At 42.1% G+C, this 23578-nt stretch overlaps 1 protein-coding gene across 1 annotated transcript in view; it reads right to left on the reverse strand.

Annotated features, from left to right (window-relative positions):
* The window catches only part of kcnq1.2 (potassium voltage-gated channel, KQT-like subfamily, member 1.2), a 514204-nt gene that overhangs the window by 347416 nt on the left and 143210 nt on the right, over window positions 1-23578 (reverse strand). Inside the window, exons 11-14 of the mRNA XM_041255488.1 lie at window positions 21487-21517; window positions 12310-12338; window positions 10834-10851; window positions 468-573 (exon numbers count right to left, since the gene is read on the reverse strand). Coding sequence (XP_041111422.1) covers window positions 468-573; window positions 10834-10851; window positions 12310-12338; window positions 21487-21517 — 184 coding nt within the window. The remainder of the gene's footprint in view (window positions 1-467; window positions 574-10833; window positions 10852-12309; window positions 12339-21486; window positions 21518-23578) is intronic.

Genomic DNA, 23578 nt, shown 5'->3' on the forward strand with positions numbered 1-23578 from the left:
TATATTCTATAATATTAATGCATCAATTAAGCATAAGATGTACACTAGTTAATAAAGGTTTGACTGGAACATTATCTTTTGCAAGAGAAACGTGTTAGTATTCATGTAGGTAGTGACTTATAATACACTGTAAACTGCACTCAGGTATATCGCGTGATTTGTGTATAACACCACCATGTATATAGTCACTGCAATATTCTAACATTTCTAAAAGGGTAGAAAAATATTCTGAAAAATGTTATTTACATCCATTAAAAGTTACTTGCCCTAGCTTGGAGAAGCTGGTACAGTACCTGACGTAAAAGTTTCAAAACATAGGCATTTCCAATGAAGAATATTTTTTGTTTTGTAAGGCTGATACACATTGGCAATTCAAATTTTTATATAACATTTGAGAACAAAGGTCTGAGAATATTAACCTGGAACTCAAGCAAGCTAAAAGTAATACTCATGTGGGTGCTACCTACTGTGAGGCATTTGTCACGACCTGCAGTGGAGAGTCTTCCCCTATGAAGTCCATGTCGTCCATGAAGCTGTTAGTCCGGGAGATCTCAGGAGGAGAGCCTTTCTTCACTTGTTTGTTTTTACAGGGGAAAAAAAGAACACTTTTAGGAAGACAGCCCTATCTGAATGCGAATACAGCAGAGCAAAAGACATAATTCTGCTGACATTTCTCTACTGGACTGCAGTTTTACCTTTTTTTTAATGGAGTGCCATCTTTATACAATTTTGATCTTCAGTTTGTTGTTTAGCATTATGAAATGTGATTACTATTAGAAGATTGTCCTATTTAAAACTGGTGCTCACATTACCAAATTACCTTAAAATGATAAACACTGGAGCCCACCTTTGGATTTGGTACACATGGAAAACATAATAATTGTGGCAAAAGACATGTTCGTTTCTGAAAATACCGTCTGAAACAAATCTTCTGTAAGGACATTAATTTAACATCTCATCCGCAGGATGGAGCACAAGGAGGTTAAATGACTTGCTCAGGGTCAATCAGTGTTAGAGGTGGAATTTGAACTGGTGACCTGGATACAAACCCTAGACTTTAACCACTGGACCATACTGCCTCCTTAAATTGGGATGTCTTGTAATATACATATGCATGAATAAAAGTGCCTGGGGTCTGCAAAAAAAGGGGACAAAAAGAAGGACATCTTTACCTTTGGCGACTTATTTCTCTTACTGTATGACATGTTGTGACAAAGTGGTGAGTGAACACAGGTGATACAATGCAGTGAGGAATAAGCAGACAGACAATGATATCCAGGTGCAAGGGTGTTTATTGAGTAATTTACAATGTCCTGAGCCTTATGGCAAACACCTATAAACAATAAATGAATTAAGTGATACAGCAGTGTGTATCACTTGGTTTGTAATCTTCGGGTTTGACCTGAAACTAAAAGTCCAGTCTCTTTCTCACCCACACGTAACACAAAACACAAAAACAGTTCCTACAGTGAGTAAAGTAAGTGTTTGTGGTGAAAAAGACAGTTCTCAGCAAAATAGGGAAGTGCTGGTGTCCGAGTTTGTGCTGGCTGGCGGCTACGGCTCCAGATCATGTTAGTAGTACGAGTCTTCTTTAGAAAAACAGACAAACAGACAGTTTAATGAGACAAACTAACAAGCACAACACTCACATTTCCAATGATGCAGGGTCTCATTTGGGTTGTTTTTAACCACTTTCAAAGGAACAGATTACTATGACCCTTATTTATACCCTCCCTCATGACTCCAATCCGCGGATGCCACACCATTTCCTGTCTGGGTCATTGAGTTTGAGTACCATAGCTCCACCCCTTTTCTAGATGGCCGACTTCCACCTACCCAAGGAAATAAAATGTCATGCCATTTAGTCCAGGGTACTTTGTTTCATTTATACAGCGCCCTCACAGGTCAGGAGGGAGCTCTAACACCAAGAATCATTCGATCTCTGTCACACATCCCACCGCACAGTGTGAAGCCAAAGGAACACTCGGCTAAATCTACCTTGCCCAGTACTCTCCCCTCCTGGGAAAAATAATCTGCATTTTGGTGGTCTTTCCATGCATGGTGTATCATGTGGTACATGAAGGGCTACAATGCCAGATACCACCGAGTTATCCGGGCATTGCTATCCTTCATCGTGCTTAACCACTTGAGGTCAGTGACACAATCAAATGAATGTCCCAGCAGGTAGTATCTTAAAGAGTAAGTGGCCCATTTAATACCCAAACACTCCTTTTCAACCACGGAGTAGTTCCGCTCCCTAAGTAGCATTTTTTTACTAATGTACAGGATGGGATGTTCTACTTCATCTACCGTTTGGGACAAGACTGCACCCAAACTGACATCCGACGCATCGGTGTGGAGGATGAATCTCTTAGTGAAGTTTAGAGTGATGAGAGTGGGGGCCTGGCAGAGTCTCTGCTTAACAGTGTCAAACACCCCCTGACATTCTACTGACAATTTAATCAGATTTGGAGTGCTCTTTCTGGTGAGGTCAACTAAGGGATTGAACACTGTGGCATACTGGGGAATGAATCTTCTGTAATAACCGGCTAACCCCAGCAGAGACCTCACCTGAGCTTTGGTTTTGGGGATTGCCGCGTCCACCAAAGCCTGGACCTAGGTAACATCAGGTTTCACCCTTTCACCATTCCCCATTATAAATCCCAAATATTGTGTCTCTGTTTTGGCAAACGCACATTTTCTCTAGTTAACCATCAGCCAGGCTACCCTTAGAGACTGAAGGACGCCCAAGATCCTAGCCAAATGCTCTCGCCAGGAGGAGCTGTAAATAACAACATCACAGATATATGCTGCCGCATATTCACAATGTGTGTGTAAGACCTGGTCCATCAGTCTCTGAAAGGCAGTGAGCGCACAAAGAAGCCCAAGCAACATGGTTGAGAAATAAAACAGCCCCTCTGGTGTTGAAAATGTGGTTCTCTCTAGAGCTATAGGTTAATGGGATCAGCCTGTATCCCTTCGTCAGGTCCATAGTGGAAATAAACCTTGCAGTCCCCAGTCTATCTAGAAGCTCGTCGACCAGAGGCATAGGGTATGCATCGAACTTGAGAATAGCGTTCACCTTAGGGAAATCAATGCAGAAGCGGTTGGTGCCATCCTTTTTGTCCACTATCACAAATGGACTGCACCACTCGCTCCTGGAAGGCTCAATCACCCCCAGAACGAGCATCGACCACACTTCTTTGCGAACACCACTTCGTCAACTTTCTGGGATCCGATAAGGTCTCTCTCGCACTGTGACACTTGGGGGAGAGATAATGATAGATTACTTTGTCTCCTGGTCGAAAGGTTAGAATTTGTGCATTTTGATTGTAATGCTGCTGTTGCCTGTGCTGAGCCGATTTGAGATTGTCCTGGACAAAAAGACCAACGAAATCTGCGTGATCTCTGAGTCGGAGCACGTGCTGCACTACATTTTTGGACATGCCTTTGTGCTCCTCCCACCACCCTCAGCAGATCGAGGATACTGCAAGGCTATCAGCCATACAAGAGCTCAAAGGGGGAGAATACTGTTGAACTCTGCAGCACCTCTCACTGCAAAAAGGAGGTAGGGAAGAAGCAATGCCCAATGTTTTTTACTCTTGATTCACAAATTGTCTCAGCATCTGCTTCAAGGTCTGATTAAAACATTCCACCAAACCATCCATCTGTGGATGATAAACAGATGTCCTGATAGGATTTATTTTTTGTATTTTGTAAACTTGCTGTAATGTATTAGAAAGGAAGTTAGTTCCATACTCTACATTAATTCTTTGGCTATTGCAGCAGTACTAGTGGACCTTCATGGAACTGCCTCCAGGTACCATGTTGCATAATCTACCACCACTAATATATGCATATATCTGGAGTCAGAAAGTAGCAAAGGGAAGACTATGTCCATTGTCGTGTGTTCAAAGGGAGTGGAAAAAATCGGCAATGGTACCAAAGGGGCGGGGTGCACTCACCCTGGCACTACTCGCTGACAGTCTGGGCATGTGGCTACATATTTCAACACATCTTTATGAAGGCCTACCCAATAAAATCGAGCCAATGTTCGCTCCCTTGTCTTGTCAGCTCTGAGCCCCGCAAAAGAGATATCATGCACCAGCTTCATGACCTCCAGCCAACAAGACGGGGGAACCAATAATTGTGTTACAGGCTGTCCTGTGCCTGTGGCAAGTTTTACCCAATACAGTAATTGCCCCTTGACAATAAAATGTGGAAATACTAGCGCCCCAGCACCTTCAACATCCTTGCCTTCAATGGACCAGACCTGTCCCCAAGTGTGCACTACTGTGGGGTCATTATTTTGTCACATGTCCGTTATATTGAGAGAGGTTGGAGTAGCATTTGCCCTAGATGGCCCAGTAACCTCGCCCTCTCGGTTACACTGCATTCCGACATCCTTTGACTGGTGTTTACCACCATTGTAGCAAACTCCCACCAAACCCCAGCCTTGTCTCATTAATGCTCCCTCCCATTTCCTCATCTGTCTCTCTTTATTTGTTTTTCTTGGATGGAACACGGTGAAAACATTTCAGTTTTAAAGGGAAAAATATTATCAATCATTTCCCTTTTGTTTTTAGTTTCTCTGCCACATTTACATGTGCGGTTGAGACTGCTAATAATTTTACCAATTCTTTATAGTTTGGCTAGTCTCGACCCATAAATACTGGGTGTGGTAGCCTTTCTTCCACCCCAACTAATAGGTGGAGTTTTATCGGTCCGACCGATAGGCATACTTTGACTTTGGGTTATGTTGCTGTGTCCTCATGGATACAGGAGATATCCACCTGACCTTGTGACTGCCACAACACACCGCCCAAGAGAGATGTTCTAACTAAGGTCTGACCACAACATGTGTCCACTAATGCATGGGTTTTCACATTTCCAAAAATTAATTTGACAATACAAGGCCCCTCCCCACCATTTTCCCTTCGCTTACCCGCTTCTGATGCCAGATTGCATGCTGCCACGTCACATTGCATCACAGATGGGCATGACTTGGCTTGATGTCCCAGCTGATGGCATCTAAAACAGGTAGGGGGGAAGGAGGGAGCATTAGTTAGATATCTGTCCCGTTGCTGGTATGGATTGGTCTCCATGGAGGGGAGGCAAGATTGCCCATTGGGGCCGGAGGACTAGGAGGTCGTTGACCCGGTCCGGGTGGTGGTGGTGGAGCAGAGAGAGGAAATGGTGCTTGGTTGCTCCGCTGTATTGGAGCGGTGACTAGACTGGTCTGTGCTGATACCAGGGACTCCTCGAAGTCCTCGGCAAGTTTCACTGCCTGGTCCAGGGTGTTGGGGTTGTGGCGCCATATCCACGCTTGGGTCCAGGTGCCGACCACATGGCAAAACTACTCAATTACTATAGCCTCTCCCATCTGTAGGTTGGTTTTCTAAGCAGGGTTGAGCCAACGTACCATGTGGTCACATAGTTTTTTCGCGACCACCCTGGGGTGTGTATCCAGGGACCTCTTGTACTCCCGGAGCCTCACACAGTGGGTTTCCTCTGTGATGTTAAGACGGCGGAGAAAAGCTAGCTTCACCAGGTCGTATTGAGCGGCATAGTCATTAGCCATAGCCTGGTAGGCTGCCTGTGCTTCTCTGATCAAGCAGGGTCCCAATTGACTTGCACAGAACTCTCAGGGCAATGACACGATGGTAGCCAGCTGCTCAAACACCACCAAGTATGTTTCCGGGTCATCCTCTGCTATCATTTTGTGCGTCCTCGCTTTCGGGGCTGCCATGACGGGTTTTGCTGATGCCGTGGGCAGTTTCGCCAGCCCCACCGTCTCAATCAGCGCCATGTACCCCTCCTCTCTCTGTCTTTCCTCAGTCTCCCGTCTGCTGTTCAACTGCTCCAGCAGCGCCAACAATGACCGTAGTCCATCCCTCTTCTGACAACCAAGTGTGACAAGGTTGTGAGTGAACACAGGTGATGCAATGTAGTGCGGAATAAGCAGACAGACAATGATATCCAGGTGCAAGGGTGTTTATTGAGTAATTTACAATGTCCTGAGCCTTATGGCAAACAACTGTAAACAATAAATGAATGAAGTGACACAGTGGTGTGTATCACTTCATTTGTAATCCTTGGGTTTGACCAGAAACCAAAAGTCCAGTCTTTTTCTCACCCACACGTAACACAAAACACAAAAACAGTTCCTACAGTCAGTGAATCAAGTGCCCATAATGAAAAAAAAGTTCTCAGTGAAACAGGGAAGTGCTGGTGTCCAGGTTTGTGCTGGCCTGCGTCTACAGTTCTGGATCGTGTTAGTAGTCTTTAGAAAAACAGACAAAAGGGACAGACAGTTTTACTAGACAGACTGACAAACACAACACTCACGTTTCCAATGATGCAGGGACTCCTTTGAGGCCTTTTCTAACCATTTACAAAGGAACAGATTGCTTTACTACGACCCCTATTTATACCCTCCCTCATGACCCCTTGGTTAATGAGCGCATCTGCTCCTTCAATCCGTGGATACTATGCCATTTCCCATCCGGCTCATTGAGTTTGAGTACCGTAGCTCCGCCCCTTTTCTAGATGGCTGGATTCCACTGTCATGCCATTTAGTCCAGGGTACTCTGTTCCCTTTTCACAGCGTCTTCACAGATCGGGAGGGAGATATAACACCAAGAATCATTCAATCTCTGCCACAAAGGTATTGACTTTTTTTTCTACATTTCACATAACAGTGTTGGGAACTAGAAATTAAAACTGAAGTGCTGAAGTGCTTTTGGCTAATTTACTTTTGCTGCGCCCATACCTTGAAAACACATAAACTATCCTTGTTGTACAGTCTGGCAGTTTTTGTTGATAACTTGGCACGAGAATCTACCGTTGCTCTCAATATACAGTGCTCCCCCTTTACAAGGTGGCCCTTTATACTGCGGAACAGGTTATAAAGCGGTAGATTTATGGCTCACATTTGCCCCATAATGCCATTATACACTAACACTAGTAGTCTTGTTATAAGGCGGAACACAAATAGCATGGTCTCTTAACTATGACTCCCGACTACAGCATTATAAAGGGGGAGCATTGTAGTAGTTCTATTGAAGGTGAAACCATTTCCATAGCAAATATTTCATTTTTGACCATCACTGGCAAAATTCCCATGTTATAGATTCTTGTCCTTTGGGGTTGACTGACCAATTTACAGTATACCAACAGCAATATACCACAGACTGATTAGTTAAGAACATTTGATAGCACCAGAAAATTACCCTGGATTGCATCAGCCACCTATCCTCGGTTATTTCACTATTACCCTTAAAATTAAGAGGTTGGTGCAATTCAGATGGATTTTTTGGTACAAAAGTGAAATCCAGCTGTAGCTTATCCCAATCGGATACAGGTTGACCAAATCAACTCATGTGTTGATTTGGTCAACCAAACTGTCTGGATGGCTTAATTTATTATTATTTTTTTTTTTAGTAATACTATTTATTTTATAGTAGTACTAAAATGTCCATAAATTAACAAATTAATAATACATGTTATTTAAAATGCATTTAGAGATAGAGTATACTGTACATGCACACAAATTGACTGGGCAAAACACAATGTTGTATAGGTCAAATTGAGTTGTGTGTTTAAAACTACTGAACAACAATCAGTGGAAAACATAGCTGGAAAGTTTAACTGTTGTTGCAAGTAGGATATGGTCTATTGTGACACTATATATATATAGTATATATATATATATATATATATATATATATATATATATATATATATATATATGCAGAGGGTTAAGTAAGACCAGGAAAGTTGTGGTCCTGCATGGACAAAGAAGAGGAGCCAGCAGGACAGAGGCAAGGAGAGGAAAGGGAATTCGTTTTTTAAAGAGACATTATTATTTAAAAAAAATAAAATAAAACACACATACACACACACACACACACATACATACATTTGTGTCCCTACAAGCCCTACTGGCTAATTGATAAGCAACTTCTATAACCCATTTGAACAATTCTATTTCAGGATTTTGCTCCTGGTCTTTCTTGAGTATAACATTTTCCTCCCAAAATAATTTTCAACATCCATGGGGCTCTTAAATGCCTACCTCAAGTAGCACATTTTAAATAAATACATTTTAATAAATGAGGTTTGAAAGCCTACATTATGTTACACAGTTCCATTACCAAAGGATTAACCAAGGGCAGACAAAGGCCAGTGCATCTCGTAGAGTTTTCATTCGGTAAAAGCGAACCAGCTTATCGGCAAAATAAACAATGTCTGCTTATTAATATCCTTCCTGCTCATGAAAACTTGTTAGTAAAAACAAGTATCTACAAACCTAAAGCAGAGAGACCATTCAAAAAACAGCAGACAGGAAGCCAGACAGATAAGTAAAGCGATAACACTATAAAATTGATTAATTACACATGGCTAAGTTTATTTCTGACCACTGGAATTACACAAAAGTTACTTATTAGCATTACTTTGTGAAAAATGAGAAAACAAATCACTGCTGCTACATATGGAGCCAGATGGCTATGTATAATGATAACAAGAATGAGACTGTTGTTTAAAATTGTGATGAACAATTAAGGTTCCTTTTGACACATTTTTATCTAGATTCCCTGTGAACTGAGAATAATGCTCTAGTGTAGTAGAAGCAGCTATTATTTATTGCAGCACAACAGGACTTGTCAAGGACTTTTGTTAAATGCTTTTTTTTTTATCATTACATTTTTTTATGGACTGAGCTGTAGTTTTGTATTTGGAACTTTGTATTTCATGTGCAGGGAATATGAACACTGGCTGTTTAGTACCTGTTCTTTGTGTGAACTGCATTGGAATTATTGTGTGTTTTATTATTTTGAAGCTTATTAATAATAATTAATAAAATATGTATTTTGTTTTCATTTGTTAATTCTGAAATATGCTGTCAGTACTATTTGGTTAGTGTTGGGACATATGCTGTTTTGCAATGCACTGGATCATTTCCACTTCCTTTCCTCAGGTATAGCTGAGCTGGATGGTCTGACCGATGTGTAGCTGGTTTTCATTAATGCTCAGCTATACTTCAGCTACACCTCAGACAGTACAGTTTCGTATCTCATACCACAACAGGGCCAGAAGGCTATCCGGGTTAAAAACATGTTAGTTAAATATTGAGTTACCATAGATAATAGTAGATTAAATGTCAGATCTTGATTAAAATTACATATTAGTTACAGTGGGGTTACCACTGAATTAAAGCAATTTCTAAGGCTATGAAATCGCCGGTTCCCTTTCAATTTGAATGACAACCATTACCGAATGGGAAGAGCCTCTCTGCCTGTCACTGTCTGAGCAAACATACAAAAGCTGTCCTATCAGGGCTCTGCTGTGAGGGGGAATTCCCTCCCACCTCCTGTTGAAGAGGGACGTCCTCACAGTAGCACATCGCCGTTTTCTCTCTCATCTCTCTTAGACAGGTCGTACATTGCTTTTGCTTTTTTATGGATCGAATTTGGCCAATTTGTTGGATTTATCTGCAAATTAAGGAATAATTCAGGGTAAAATCGTGCTTCAAGCATGTCAAAAAGAGCGCCCTTGCTTTATTCTCAGGTCGTTTTCTGACTAGAGCTGGTTTCAAACCCTCTGAAGAGATTAGCGAGCGGACATTGCTCTTTTCACAACATGCCTCGTGTAGTTGATACACCGTGTGGAGAGCTGTTGTGGTACTGTAAGGAGACTCCGCGGGCTTGCGGCATTGTCCTCTACACAAAATTAATTGGTCACAGCAACCAAAAAAAAAAAAAAAAAAAAGGCTCGGGCCTAGCACCCCCTTCAATCCTCGGGTTTTCCTAGCGCGACTGCGCTTCCCCTCGGCAACCACACCGATTGAATCGGCTGCATACACTGCCGTTGACCGTGGTTTTCCCCGCCAATCGTGAGGTTGAAAAAACAGCGCCTACCCAGTCCCGATTAACTCAGCACCGATGTAAACATCTTTGGCACCGCCTACAGCTTGGCCCCAACTGTACCTACCATTGGCACCGACCTTGGAACAGGTCCACTCTGTCTCGGCATTGACAGCGTATTTCTTGGCACTGTTCCGGCACCTATTGATTCGGCACCGGTGAACCTCTTCGACGCCGTTTACTGCCCGGCACCGACCGCGCTACACGTCGGCATTGACCTCGGTGCCGATTGACTCGGCACCAACCTCTCAGCACCGACTGCGACACCGATCCCGGGACCGATTTATTCGGCACTGGGGAATAGCCTCGAGGCCGTCTACAGCTCGACACCGACCGCGCTACACAATGGCATTGACCTCTGTGCCGATCGGCTAGGCACTGATGTGAGGCGGTACCACTCAAGGGGACGCTAACCAGGGGAAAAGAGTTCGCCACGCAGGCACCGCTCCCCTTCCCCACACAGGAGCAGACATTCGCCATTGCAGTTGCCTCGATAGTGCCTAAGCTCGGCCGAGCAGCGCTTCGTGGAGCTGGCAGAGACTGTAAGGGCTCGGCAAACAATGCTGGAGACCCTATTAAAATCTCAGGGCAGGCTGCCCCCACCACCGGGCAGCCCCAGCCCCCAAGGTCTCGTTCCCTGTCCCCTTTGCCTAGAAAACCTAGCCCAGACGAGCTGTCCTTCACGGCATCCAGGTTGGACGTGTTGGACCCAGCCACCTCCTTCGGGCAGGCCATAGTGGAGAGCACCCTGCCGCCCTTGCCACACATGTCCCAGAGGGAGGAGTTCCGGGCAATAATGCAGAGGGCAGCTGCAGCCACGGATGTTCCATGGCCGACGGAACAGGGAGGAAAGGGGAACCGCTTCCTCCAGCAGAGAGGGCACTTACAGCATGCCCTCCTCTTATACCAGGACTTCCTGGATTTGGTGTGCTCCTCCTGGGGCAACCCAGCGTCTGCACCCTCAGCCTCCAGAACAGCAGAGTCTCTGCTGCACACTGCAGGAGCCCAAGAAGCAGGCCTAGGTGCATTCCCTAGTATCGGTGACACGGTCACGGTGCTGGTGCAAGGTTCCACTTTCACCAAGGGGGATAAGGACCCAACCTGCCCGTCAAAGCCTTGCTCTCAATACATCAACAGAAGAGCAACTTTGTACCATCTCAGTCCACACTGTTCCTGAACTCTGTGAGCATGCTTGCCTCACTGTCGGAAGACAGGATTCGGTCGTTGGAGACCACACTCTCCCTATTCAGAGAGGAAGCTCTCCTACAGGTCAAACTATATCAAAGGTTGTTGGGGCTGATGGCAACCGCCTCGAGGATCCTTCCACTAGGGCTGCTGAGAATGCGCCCGCCTCAAGCCTAGGTGAAAACGCTCAAGGTGCACCCGGTCCGAGATCGGTACCAGCTGGTGCGAGTGTGCAGACAATGCCGGAAGACACTGAAGCAGTGGCTCCGTCCCGGCAATCTGCGCCTCGGATCTCCCCTCGGATCCCCTCACAGAAGGGAAGTGATCACTACAGATGCCTCCATCTCTGGGCTGGAGAGCAGTCTGGAATGGGAGAGGAATAAGAGGTCAGTGGAAGGGACATTGGCAGCAAGCACACATAAATGCGCAAGAGCTGCAAGCAGTGAGCCTGACGTTATCACATTTTTAACAGCAATTAGCGCAAAAACATGTGCTGGTCTAAAGTGGTAACACCACAGTGGTAGCCTACATATATCAACAAGGTGGCCTGCGCTCACCGGGCCTTCACCACGCAGCGCACAGACTGTGTCCTGGACGCACAGAAACTTGCGTTCCATCAGAGCAGTTCACCTCCCTGGTGTGGACAACAAGGCAGCAGACCTCCTGTCCAGAGGAGCTCCAGACAGATCAGAGTGGAGGCTGCATCCTCAAGTGGCGAAACCGATTTGGGAGAGGTTTCGACCAGCACAAGTCGACCTGTTTGCCACAGCCGAGTCCACTCATTGCCCCCTATGGTTCTCCATGGAGAGAGACGGGGATCCCCTATGAGTAGATGCACTAGCTCACCCCTGGCCACAGGGGCTCTTGTATGCGTTCCCTCCGCTACCATTAATACCCCTGACAGTAGAGAGGATCAGGGTGGAGAGAGCACAGGTTCTGCTGGTTGCACCCAGATGCCAAAGACGCCCCTGGTTTAGCTCTCCTCTCTGGCATGTTGTCGAATCAGCCATGGCAGCTCCAGCTGCACAAGGACTTCCTGAGCCAAGCGGAGGGGCTATTATGGCACCCAAACCCAGCAGAGCTCCAACTCTGGGTCTGGCCATTGAACAGAGCCGTCTATTCAATCGAGGTTTGCCAGATGCAGTAGTAGAAACACTACAGTCTGCTAGGGCGCCGAGCACTAGAGCCCAGTACTCATATAAATGGAAAGTTTTCCAAGACTGGTGCCTTGCCGATGGTCATGATCTGGTGACTTGCCTGTTTGAGACGATATTAATCTTACACTGTTTGACGTAGGAAAATCAGCATCCATTTTGAAGGTATGAAGTCAAAATGGATTTATTTAGGAGTTTTTGCCACTGATCAACACAAAATAAGTCCATAATGTCAAAGTGAAAAATAAAATCTACAAATTGTTCTAAATTAAATACAAATACAAAACAGAAAATAAATGATTGCATAAGTATTCACCCCCTTGAGACCTTTTTGTTTTTAAGCCACTCCAGTGTGGCTTTGGCTGTATGTTTTGGGTCTTTGTCCTGCTGGAAGATGAATCTTCTCCCAAGTCCCAGATCTCTTGCAGACTTCAGCAGGTTTTCCTCCAGGATTTCACTGTACTTTGCTGCATCCATTTTGCCCTCTATCTTCACAAGCTTTCCTGGCCCTGATGCAGAGAAATATCCCCGTGGCATGATGCTGCCACCACCATGCTTCACAGTAGGGATGGTGTTCTCAGGATGATGTGCGGTGTTAGGCTTGCGCCAAACATAGTCTTAGCGTTGAGGCCAAAACACTCTATTTGCCTTCTGGCAAACTCTAGCTGAGATTTGATGTGAGTTTTTTTCAAAAATGGCTTTCTTTTTGGAACGCTCCCATAAAGGCCAGTTTTGTGAACCACCCAGGCTATTGTTGCCATATGCAGTGTCTCCTAGCTCAGCCATTGGAGACTGTAACTCCTTTAGAGTTGCCATAGGCCTCTTGGTGGCCTCCCTAACTAGTGCCCTTCTCGCCTGAATACTCCGTTTTTGAGGACGGCCTGTTCTAGACAGATTCACGGTTGTGCCATATTCTCTCCATTTCTTAATAATAGACTTTACTGTGCTCTGGGGAATATTCAATGCCTTGGAAATGTTCTTACAAATGTTCCTACAACTGATTGGTGCTGTTGAAGAATCTTATTCCAGATTTGCTTTGAATGTTCCTTCGTCTTCATGATGTAGTTCTTTTTAGGAAATGTATTAACCAACTGCAGGACCTCCCAGAGACAGGAATATTTGACCTGAAATCATGTGAAACACCTTAATTGGACACAGGTGGACTCTATTCAACTAATTATGCGACTTCTAAAGACAATTGGTTGCACCAGAGCTTATTTAGGTGTGTCATAGCAAAGGGGGCGAATACTTATGCAATCAATTATTTTCTGTTTTATTGTAATTGTAATTAATTTAGAACAATTTGTAGATTTTACTTTTCACTTTGACTTTATGGATTTTTTTTGTGTTGATCAGTGGCAAAAACTCCTAATTAAATCCATTTTGATTCCATGTTGTAACACAATAGCATGTGGAAAAGTCCAAAGGGGGTGAATACTTTTGACAGCCACTGTATATCAATTGCTAAGAGTGCTGGAAGGACCAGCACTGTACTTAAAAACATAAGAACATAAGAAAGTTTACCAACGAGAGGAGGCCATTTGGCCCATCTTGCTAATTTGGTTGTTAGTAGCTTGATCCCAAAATCTCATCAAGCAGCTTCTTGAAGGATCCCAGGGTGTCAGCTTCAACAACATTACTGGGGAGTTGATTCCAGACCCTCACAATTCTCTGTGTAAAAAAGTGCCTCCTATTTTCTGTTCTGAATGCCCCTTTGTATAATCTCTGTTTGTGACCCCTGGTCCTTGTTTCTTTTTTCAGGCTGAAAAAATCCATTGGGTCGACACTGTCAATACCTTTTAGAATTTTGAATGCTTGAATTAGGTCGTCACGTAGTCTTCTTTGTTCAAGACTGAACAGATTCAATTCTTTTAGCCTGTCTGCATATGACATGCCTTTTAAGCCCGGAATAATTCTGGTCGCTCTTCTTTGCACTCTTTCTAGAGCAGCAATATCCTTTTTATAGCGAGTTGACCAGAACTGCACACAATATTCAGGATGAGGTCTTACTAGTGCATTGTACAGTTTTAACATTACTTCGCTTGATTTAAATTCAACACTTTTCACAATGTATCTGAGCATCTTGTTAGCCTTTTTTATAGCTTCCCCCACTTGTTTTATGTAGCATTCGTCCATCCTGTTTTGTTGGTGTCTACTAGTTTTCTTTGTCTATTTATTTTGGCTGCAAGTGCCGTGTCCTGTTTTGGTGTCAGTGTTTTTAACTGTTTTGTTTTCTGGTAATAATAAACCACGCAGCAGCACATTCATTCATTATTTTACTCGTAGTGCTGTGTATTCATTTCTGGTCTGACGTCACCCACTACAGCCGTCTTTGTGACACGTGGTGTCAAAACCGGGATAACAGCGCCTTCAAGACACAGGCCAGAAACAGTACTGCGGGTGAGTATAAAACCACTGGACTGCTTGTTTTTAAAAAAAAAAAAAATGGGAAAAAGCCGCCAGAAGAAGCAGCAACAGCAGAGCAAAGGGGGAAAGGAGGAAGCAGAGCTGTGCTGTTTTGCCTGTGGCAAAACCTGTCACACCACCGTGCACTGCTCTGTTCATGTGGCTCTTTAGGTATTATCCCAAAAGATGGGATGGGGGGAAGACACAGAGGAGTGGTTCCGCAAAAGGGCTAGGAAGCCAGGACCTAACTGGTTGCCATTACCTTTGTGCCCCCTCTGCGAGGGTAAGCATTACTTTGCCTCCTGTCCTTTTCGCAGTTATGAGGAGGAGGAGGAGGAGGAGGAGGAGGAGGAGGAGGGTCCCGGTCATCCTACGTCTGAGTGGGAGGAGCCCAAACGTCCTATGCCTGAGTGGGAGGAGCCCGAATGTCCTGCACCTGAGTGGGGGGAGCCCGAACGTCCACAGCTCAAGAGGGAGGAGTCAGGCGTCCACAGCCCAAAGAGGGGGAAGTGGGTGCTTCCACAGCCCAAAAGTGGGAGTCGGTGCGTCCACAGCCTGAGTAGGGGAATCCCATGGCCCAAGGACCCAAGCCATCAGCAGAGGGTATGTGCCTGCTGTCTCCATCTCCACCAGCAGAGGAAGATTGCCTGCTGGTTTCACCCCCTGCAAGTGAGGGAGAGCCACACCAGTCCCCTGCAAGAGAGGGAGAGCTGCACCAGTCCACTGCAAGACAGTGAGAGCCGCACCAGTCCCCTGCAAGTGAGAGAGAGCCACACCAGTCCCTTGAAACAAGGGTAGACTACACACCGCTCCCACCTTCATCGCCAGGAGACTACACGTCGCTCCCATCTCTGCCGTCAGGAGACTACACGCTGCTCCCACCTCCGTCGACAGGAGGCTACACACTGTTCCCACTGCTTGCACCACCAGTAGCAGAGCAGCTGGAGCTGCCTCTGCCTCCGCCACCTCCACAGGCGGGAGCAGAGTATCTGGAGATGATTCTGCCTCCTCCACCGGCAGAAACAGAGCAGCTGGAGCTGCCTCTGCCTCTGGCACCTCCACCACCAGGAGCACAGCAGCTGGAACTGCCTCTGCCTCCACCACCTCCACTGCCAGGAGCAGAGCAGCTGGAGCTGCCTCTGCCTCCGCCACCTCCACCAGCAGAGGGTGAATGTCTGCTGGGTCCACGTCCACCAGCAGAGGGTGAAAGCCTGCTGGGTCCCTTTCCATCAGCAGAGGATGAATGCCTGCTGGTATCACTTCCCCCACATGTCATGAGGTGGATTTTGAGATCCCAAGTGGGATCTAGAATTGGTACTGCGGGCCCTTATAGGTTCCTTTATAGGAGCCTTTATAGGAGCCAATGCTGTCAGCAGAACTGCGCCCTATTTCACTGAAAGTGGCATTTTTAATAGCCATTACATCTGCCAGATGAGTAAGTGAGCTTCATGCGCTGTCCATCAATGACACATACATGGCTTTCACTGGAAATGACTCGTGGGTAACATTAAGAACAAATCCATCCTTTTTGCCAAAGATGGTATCCTCATCCTCAGTAAAATTCTATGCAAATTTGAATTTAATCTTGTCTAAGGGGGTCCTAGTTAGTACTATACGGTCCATCCTTTATTCAAGATAAAATGTCTCTAAATTTTAGTTTTCTTTTCTAAAGAATGTTATGTTAAACACACGAAACAGCATGACACTACTTTTGTAATCTTTTCTATTTTATTGCTAAGTGGGAATGTGGAATTCAACTCCAGTTCATCTGATCCTGGTTGTTTATTTTTACCATCTGACTTTAGTAAGCATAGTGGCTTAGGATTTGTCCATGTTAACATTTTACATTTATTACCTGCATTTCATCTGTTTCCATCATGGCTGAACCATATCAATCCTGATATTGCAGCAGTGACTGAAATTTGGTTGAAGAAATCTATCCCTTATTGTGAATAGCAGATCTAAAATTAGAAGCTTTTTCAAGCTGACAGGGCATTCAAGGGTGGGGGAGTAGCATTATATCTCAAAGATATTTCCAAGTGGAGCTTAAGTTAATAGATTGTAGCAAAGGGCCAGTAAATCATTGGTTTGCACCTATACTTGCCGCATACTAGACCTCTGTTGATAGTAGGTTGTTATAGACCGCCATCTAGATTGTGTCATTAATGACATTATCTGAAGACTCTCAGCCTTTGTAGGCACCAGTGAATTGGTACTCATGGGTGATTTAAATTATGACTGGCTTACTGCTAAATCAAATAGTATAAAACACTTAAGCTTGGCATTGAGTCTAAACCAAATGACAGATGTTCCAGCGCATCATAATTGATTTGTGTTTTACAGATAATTATAATTTGGCTGGTACATATTGTAATGCTTTTAGTGATCACAATATAATTTATTGCATTCAAGATACTAGTATTTCTAAACTTAAAACAAAAACAAAATCTATAAAGAACTTTCAAGAAGCAACATTTTCTATCTGATTTGGCTCATTAAGATTTGAGTATAACCAGCTATTCCAGATATCAACATTATCTGGAACTTTTTATTTGGAAGAATTTACTTTCACTATTAATGTCCACGATCTACTCAAAAACCGTTTGTAAAAACATACAACTGTCCATAGTTTACTATTGAAATATCATGTTCTTTATAGGGAACAATGCTGGCTAGAGCAACAATGTATTGCCCTGTGGAAAAGATGTACACATTTAATTAAGAAAACAAAATCTGATCATTACCTGCAGTTTGCTGGTAATAATGTGAATGATCCACAAACATTTTGGAAGCTTGTGAAATGTATTCAAGCCACAGATGACTCATCAGCTTTGTCCCCACAAGATGACATTTAATGATTGCATTTATACTGAGAGTAAAGGCATTATGGATTGCTTTAACAAGTATTTTATTAGCTAATATCCAAGGAGATCATCAGTATGGATTGCATTTGAAACATAGGGCCTCATTTAAGAAAAGATACTACACGTAGTTGTAACGTGCACATTAAGTAATGAGCCTAATGTGCACCTTAAATCTAAATTTACTGTCCCATTTACTAACAGAAAACGCATGAATTTACTTGCATAGTATTTGGCTAATGTACATACTATACTGTGTACACTACATGTATTGTGCATGATAATGTCAGAGACTTACCCACCGTGATATAAAAAGTCCTAGCAGTCCAGGAGTATCTTTTGGTCAGTAGCTTATTGTGAAGCTGGAGGTGGCTTACATTGACTAAAAAAGTCAACAAGTGCAGCACTCAGCAGGGGACAGACAGAGGCAACGCAAGCTAAAACTGCATGCAGAGGAGTGTGAAATTCTAGTGTTTTAAATTATAATACCTTGTTTGGTCCAGTGTTTTATTTGACCACTCTATTATTTGTACCAATATAATGAACTATAAAATAAAATCTAAGACATTAGAACATTTATTCACATTTATTCATGCTTAATATAACCAGTTATTTACAGGTAATTTTAGCTGTTCTATATGAAAACTTTAAATGCAAGTATGCATAGATTTCAGTCCAGAAAAATATATTTAACTAGTATGTCTATCAGTGGTTAAAGCCTGGTTTCCAAAATAACTAATTTTCACTCACTTCAAGGTGCACACCACATTTATCTCCCTTTAGTAAATACAGTGTGCATAAATCTCAGCTCATTATTTAGAGAGGGGTGTCTCATTTAAATACATAACCTAATGCACAATAACGTATTTAAATAATAATCTTTATGTAGCACAAAATACGAGACTAAGGTGTGTGCACTATGCATCAGCTAACAATGTCTCACCCTAAAGACGAAGCACAAGTGACTTGCAAAGGGGAAAACACAATAAAATAAATGGCAGAGCTGGGATTTGAACCAGTGACCTGCTGGTTACAAGCCTGTTTCTTTATGCACTAAACCGCACAGCCTACTATGTTGAGTCTGACTACCACAGTGTGGCTGTGGCAATGTTGCCTGCCCCTCTGTGTATTTCAATGATATGTTGCGTGTTGTGCGTTAATGTCGGTTGTTTATTTCCTGGTTCCTGATTTCTGGTCTGACGTCACCCATTACAGCTGTCTTTGTGACAGTGGCACAATAAAATCAGTGTGTGCCATGATATGCCCAGTGTTTAGTGCCATTTTAAATAAAATGACAACAGTAAATACGAAAATCATGAACATGCACACTAATTGCAATCATGGTGCACCATAATGTTTAGTGCTCTTTTGTAAATGAGGCCCATAGTGCCCGGACTGCAGTCCGTATGGTGATTCAAGGTTTAAGTATTACCTAAAAGATCAGACACAAGCAATAAGAGCTGATAGGATTATTTCCACCTTTGAACCTTTATGCAAGAGGGTACCACAGGGTCCAGTCCTTGAACCAATCCTCTTTGCTCTCTGTAGAAATGACCTGGGATTTGATTTGGGTAATACTAATATACATTTATATGCTGATGATACTAAATGGATTGACAAGCATCTTACATTTAATTACCATACTGATACATCGGTTTTAAAGTTCAGACCTAAATCAGCAGGTAATAGTGAATGCAATTATTTTCCCTGTTTTAGATTATGGTGATTGAGAGGAAAAATAGTTCCTCGCACCAAGTTATCAGTGAAGCGCGAGAACTTCCAGACTCTCTATACAGAAAGGATAGTTTATGTGTTTTCAGGGTATTGGCACAGCAAAAGTAAATCAATCAAAAGCACCATTTCACTTTTAATTTGTAGTTTCCAACATTCTTAGGTGAAAAAAAGTCAATACCTGTCATACAGTAAGATAAATAAGTTGCCAAAGTTAGGTAAAAATGTCCTCCTCCTTCTTTTCTCCCAATATATTTTTTTTGCAGACCCCAGGCACTTTTAAGCATGCATATGTATATTACAGGGCATCCGATTTTAATGACAATTAACTTGTTTTGTCAACATGGAAATATACTAGGGAACGCATTCATTGTGACAACTATATGATTTATATTAAATGATTAATTATTTTTTAAAATGGAACATTTGCCTGCAATCTTTTTTTAAATATATATAAGTAAAAAATAAGATCTGGCATGTGTCGGATTTGAAACTATAACACTCGCTGCCATTTAATACTGCATGAAACGAAAATAAATAGGTCAACAGTTTTTGTACAATTGTGTATTAGCGAGGATTTTTGTACGTAACGGTTGTCATGCTTTCATATATTTTTACTTTCAAATTAAAAAATCTATTGTAACGACTTGGACAATTGCTTTGTTGCAGGACTTGTTGCCTGTTTAGTTGGTCACATCTGATTTTTATATGTTACATGTAATGTAAGGGGAACAGGTCACGCTATAACGTGGCATATTATTTTTTGTTTTTTTTCTGTGATTTTCATTATTGCTTTTATTCAAGCTTTCAATTCAACAGCTGAAATCACTCCATATCCAGTATCTAATCAACTGTCTCACTAATTAGGTGATTAAGTGCATATGCTTCTGTCAGTCACTCAAGCGTGTCATGGTCAAGGATGAATGATCGAGTGAATAAAAAGAAACCAAAAACATTTTGTCAATGTCCACCATTTAGATACCTAATTTATTATTTTTTTTTAATAAATGTGTTATAATAGTGATACGTTTCTTTTGATGCTCGGTATATATAAAAAATTTGAATCGTAACTAGTCATACCGTGACTCCAACTACATAACCGCTACACTATACAGATTCACATCTTAACCCTTTCAACAGACTAGGCTACTTGTGTTTTTCAGGTACAATAAAAAATCGAACTGGCCTGAAAAACACAAGCCAAGTTAGTAGAAACAATTAGGGTAACCTTCACCCCCACGGCTTTTACAGTTATGCCTATTTGCTCTATGCTGGGCAAGGCTGCCTCAGTGGTTTCTTGAAACTTGGCTTGTGCTTTTGATATTGCCACTTTAAATGGCTGGGCACTTGGTGTTTTTCATAGATTATATTTACCAGTTTGATTGTAAGGCTGCATAAGATAGATGTACTGTACAATTCATGTTGCAAATTTGTTCTAGAATGTTCCCCTTTGACACATCATTGTCAGATGTACACAAAGATAAGCTGGCACCTACACACCATAGGCTCATTCATTGGTATTGCTTTGTGTTTAAGGTTTTCAAAGATTTGGTACCTCCCTGTTTCAAGAGTTCAAACACATATTGGAGAATTATCTTTTGCATATCAACTCCCAAAGGTGTGGACCTGTTTCCATCATACTTTGAAGATGGAATTTGATTATCTTTCTTATCGTACTTAGGAATTGCTTAGAACCTCCTGCCAATGCTTCTCCTTCAGTCCACATTAACAAATAGATATGTCTTATCTATTCTATTCTTTGATCTCTGTATGCTACTGATTTTATTTGAACCACACGTTTTTATTGTGCTGTTTGAACTTTGCATTTGTCCTTTTATTGTTTCCCAGGACCCCTTGTAAACGAGGCCTACTGTTTCAATGGCTAAATCACCTGATCAAATAAATAAATAAATAAATAAATAAAATAAATAAATAAAAACCAAAAGGGGACACTAAGATAGAAAACTAGCCGAGAAGAATCCAGATTAACACAATCTGAATGACACTAAATACTCAATCATTTGGTGTACAACAGTATTGAAAAGAAACTTACAAATGCATTGACGACATTTTCAACACAACATATTTGCCTTAATGTTTTACTTTAGTAAAATATATAAATAAATAGAATGTTAAATTCACTGAGACCCCAATGTTTACATTGTCCACAGTTATAAGTCCATGTGTCTATTTTGGAAAAGGCAAAGATGTAATAGGGACAACTCACCTGTTTGCTTAAACATCCTTGTAAGACCTGGTGAAACAAAAGGAGAACATTCATCACAATGCATTTCTTTAAATATATGTGTGTTCATGGATATTTCATGCTTATTTAATTCATATAGGGTCCAAACCCGAGATGGAATTATTTTTCAGTAACTCACTGAAGCCCATAGAGTTAGCAGGAAAGGGGTTAAAATCCTTCCTGCCATAATACATGTGAGAATGTGTCTGGAGCCTTCATTGAATGATTAGTGGTTAATTAGGCTCCAGACATGGTATATAAGGAAGTGAAATGTCTGTGTTTAAGGCTTGGTGTGTAGGTGAGTGTAACCTGTGTTAAACTGTGCTGTATTGTGTTGACTGAATCAGTCAATGAAGGCAACTGCCCAGCCAGACATCAGGGTGTGTTAAGTATTATTTTGTTTAAATCTTTATTTTGGCCACCATGCCTCTGTTTATTTGTTCCAGTGTTTCGCTGTTGTTTTTGGTGTGCATACAGGCTTGAACTGCAGTTTTCTTGGCTTTGAGTCTCATTCTTGATGCTATCCTGCTACATATGGCTATAGACAAGTGAGCGCATGATGAAACTTTGCAATTGATCTATTTTTTTGTCATGATGTTTATGAGCTGTGCAGAACATAAAGACAGCAATACAAAAGTAGACGAATATAAGTTTTTTTGGGGGGGGGGAAATCACCAACAGAGGTAAAAGACTAACTTCCAAAAACTTTTAGTTATTGCCAGACACTCAGCAACAGCAAATCGATTCCCTCATGTTTGCATTTTGTCTTCAAATGATCAGATTCACTCAAGTCAATAAATCTTCAAATGTCGACAAGGGCATACATAAAAAAAAAACATGTGAATCCTGCAGGATCCTTCAAAGGCATTTCCTACATCAAAGCATGATGTGTTCCATGCCTACTGAGTGTGTATTAAATGAGACACCGTACTTTATATTATATATCCGGGTACTGTTGACAGTCAGTGCTTGTGATACTGATGGCTGGAGTGATGGCCTCTAATGGATTCCTGATATGCTAATAAATACAAACTTGTTTAAGTGAACTAAACTGTCTTACCACTTGTCACTCGACATGGTGTCAGAAGTGGAGCCTAATTCTAAGGAATTAGCAGAAAATCAAAGGTTAAAAAAAAAATACTTCTGTGAGTAGGCCAACTGCATACTAAATAATTGCAACCTTTTATAAGAAAATAAAGCAGAAATAAACAGTAATGGCAGATGGATTTCGCAGAACGGACCCTCTTGTCTTAGATGGTAATGTTGCTGAAAACTGGTGAGTTTTCGAACAGGAATTTGTTTTTTTTCAACCAGGTGGAACCAGTGCATAGCCCAAGCGACAGTGAACACTCGTTTTATGTTGATGGACTTACAGCAATACACAACACCGGAAACACTGGAATCAAACAAGAACAAAGATAAAAAATGAAATCTACTGTACATTTCAAATTAATAGAAATCCTGTTGAGCTGAAAGTGACACTGGTGCAAAATGCAATGTGATGTCATCTTAAATGGTATGAAATGTAATATTTTGAAAATAATAGATTATATGAAGTAACTATTTAATAAATATAAATATTGAGATATGTAATGTTTTCATACAGGAAGGGCCTAGTTTGCCGATCGGACACTGCAGGATAGCACAGAGATAGAGACAGAGCAAGATGGAAAGTGGAAATCAAACAGAGAAGACAGTTTCTTAAGAAGAAAAGGGACTAGATTTGCAGCAGTAATCAGCAATAAAATAGAATCACGGACTTTGATATTATTCAATTGCTACGCTGTAATTTAATAACTATACTTGTTCTGTAGAAATGAAATTACAAAGACAATAAGATATTTTATTCACAAAAAAACTTTTTTGACAACAAAAAAGATTCCACTCTAAATATCACCATGAGTCTCTGCATTCACTTTTGATATGATATTAGATCAAACATTGCCAAAGTAAAAATAAAAACCTTAGAGCTTCCCCGCAGCTTGGAAATTGGAAGTTATTCACAATATTTCCACGCTGTCCCAATTTAAGGACTTAAAAATCTGGTCAAATTAAGTTTTAGCCACCTCA

Source organism: Polyodon spathula, chromosome 7 (genome assembly GCF_017654505.1).
Source record: "Polyodon spathula isolate WHYD16114869_AA chromosome 7, ASM1765450v1, whole genome shotgun sequence".
Taxonomy (NCBI): Eukaryota; Metazoa; Chordata; class Actinopteri; order Acipenseriformes; family Polyodontidae; genus Polyodon; species Polyodon spathula.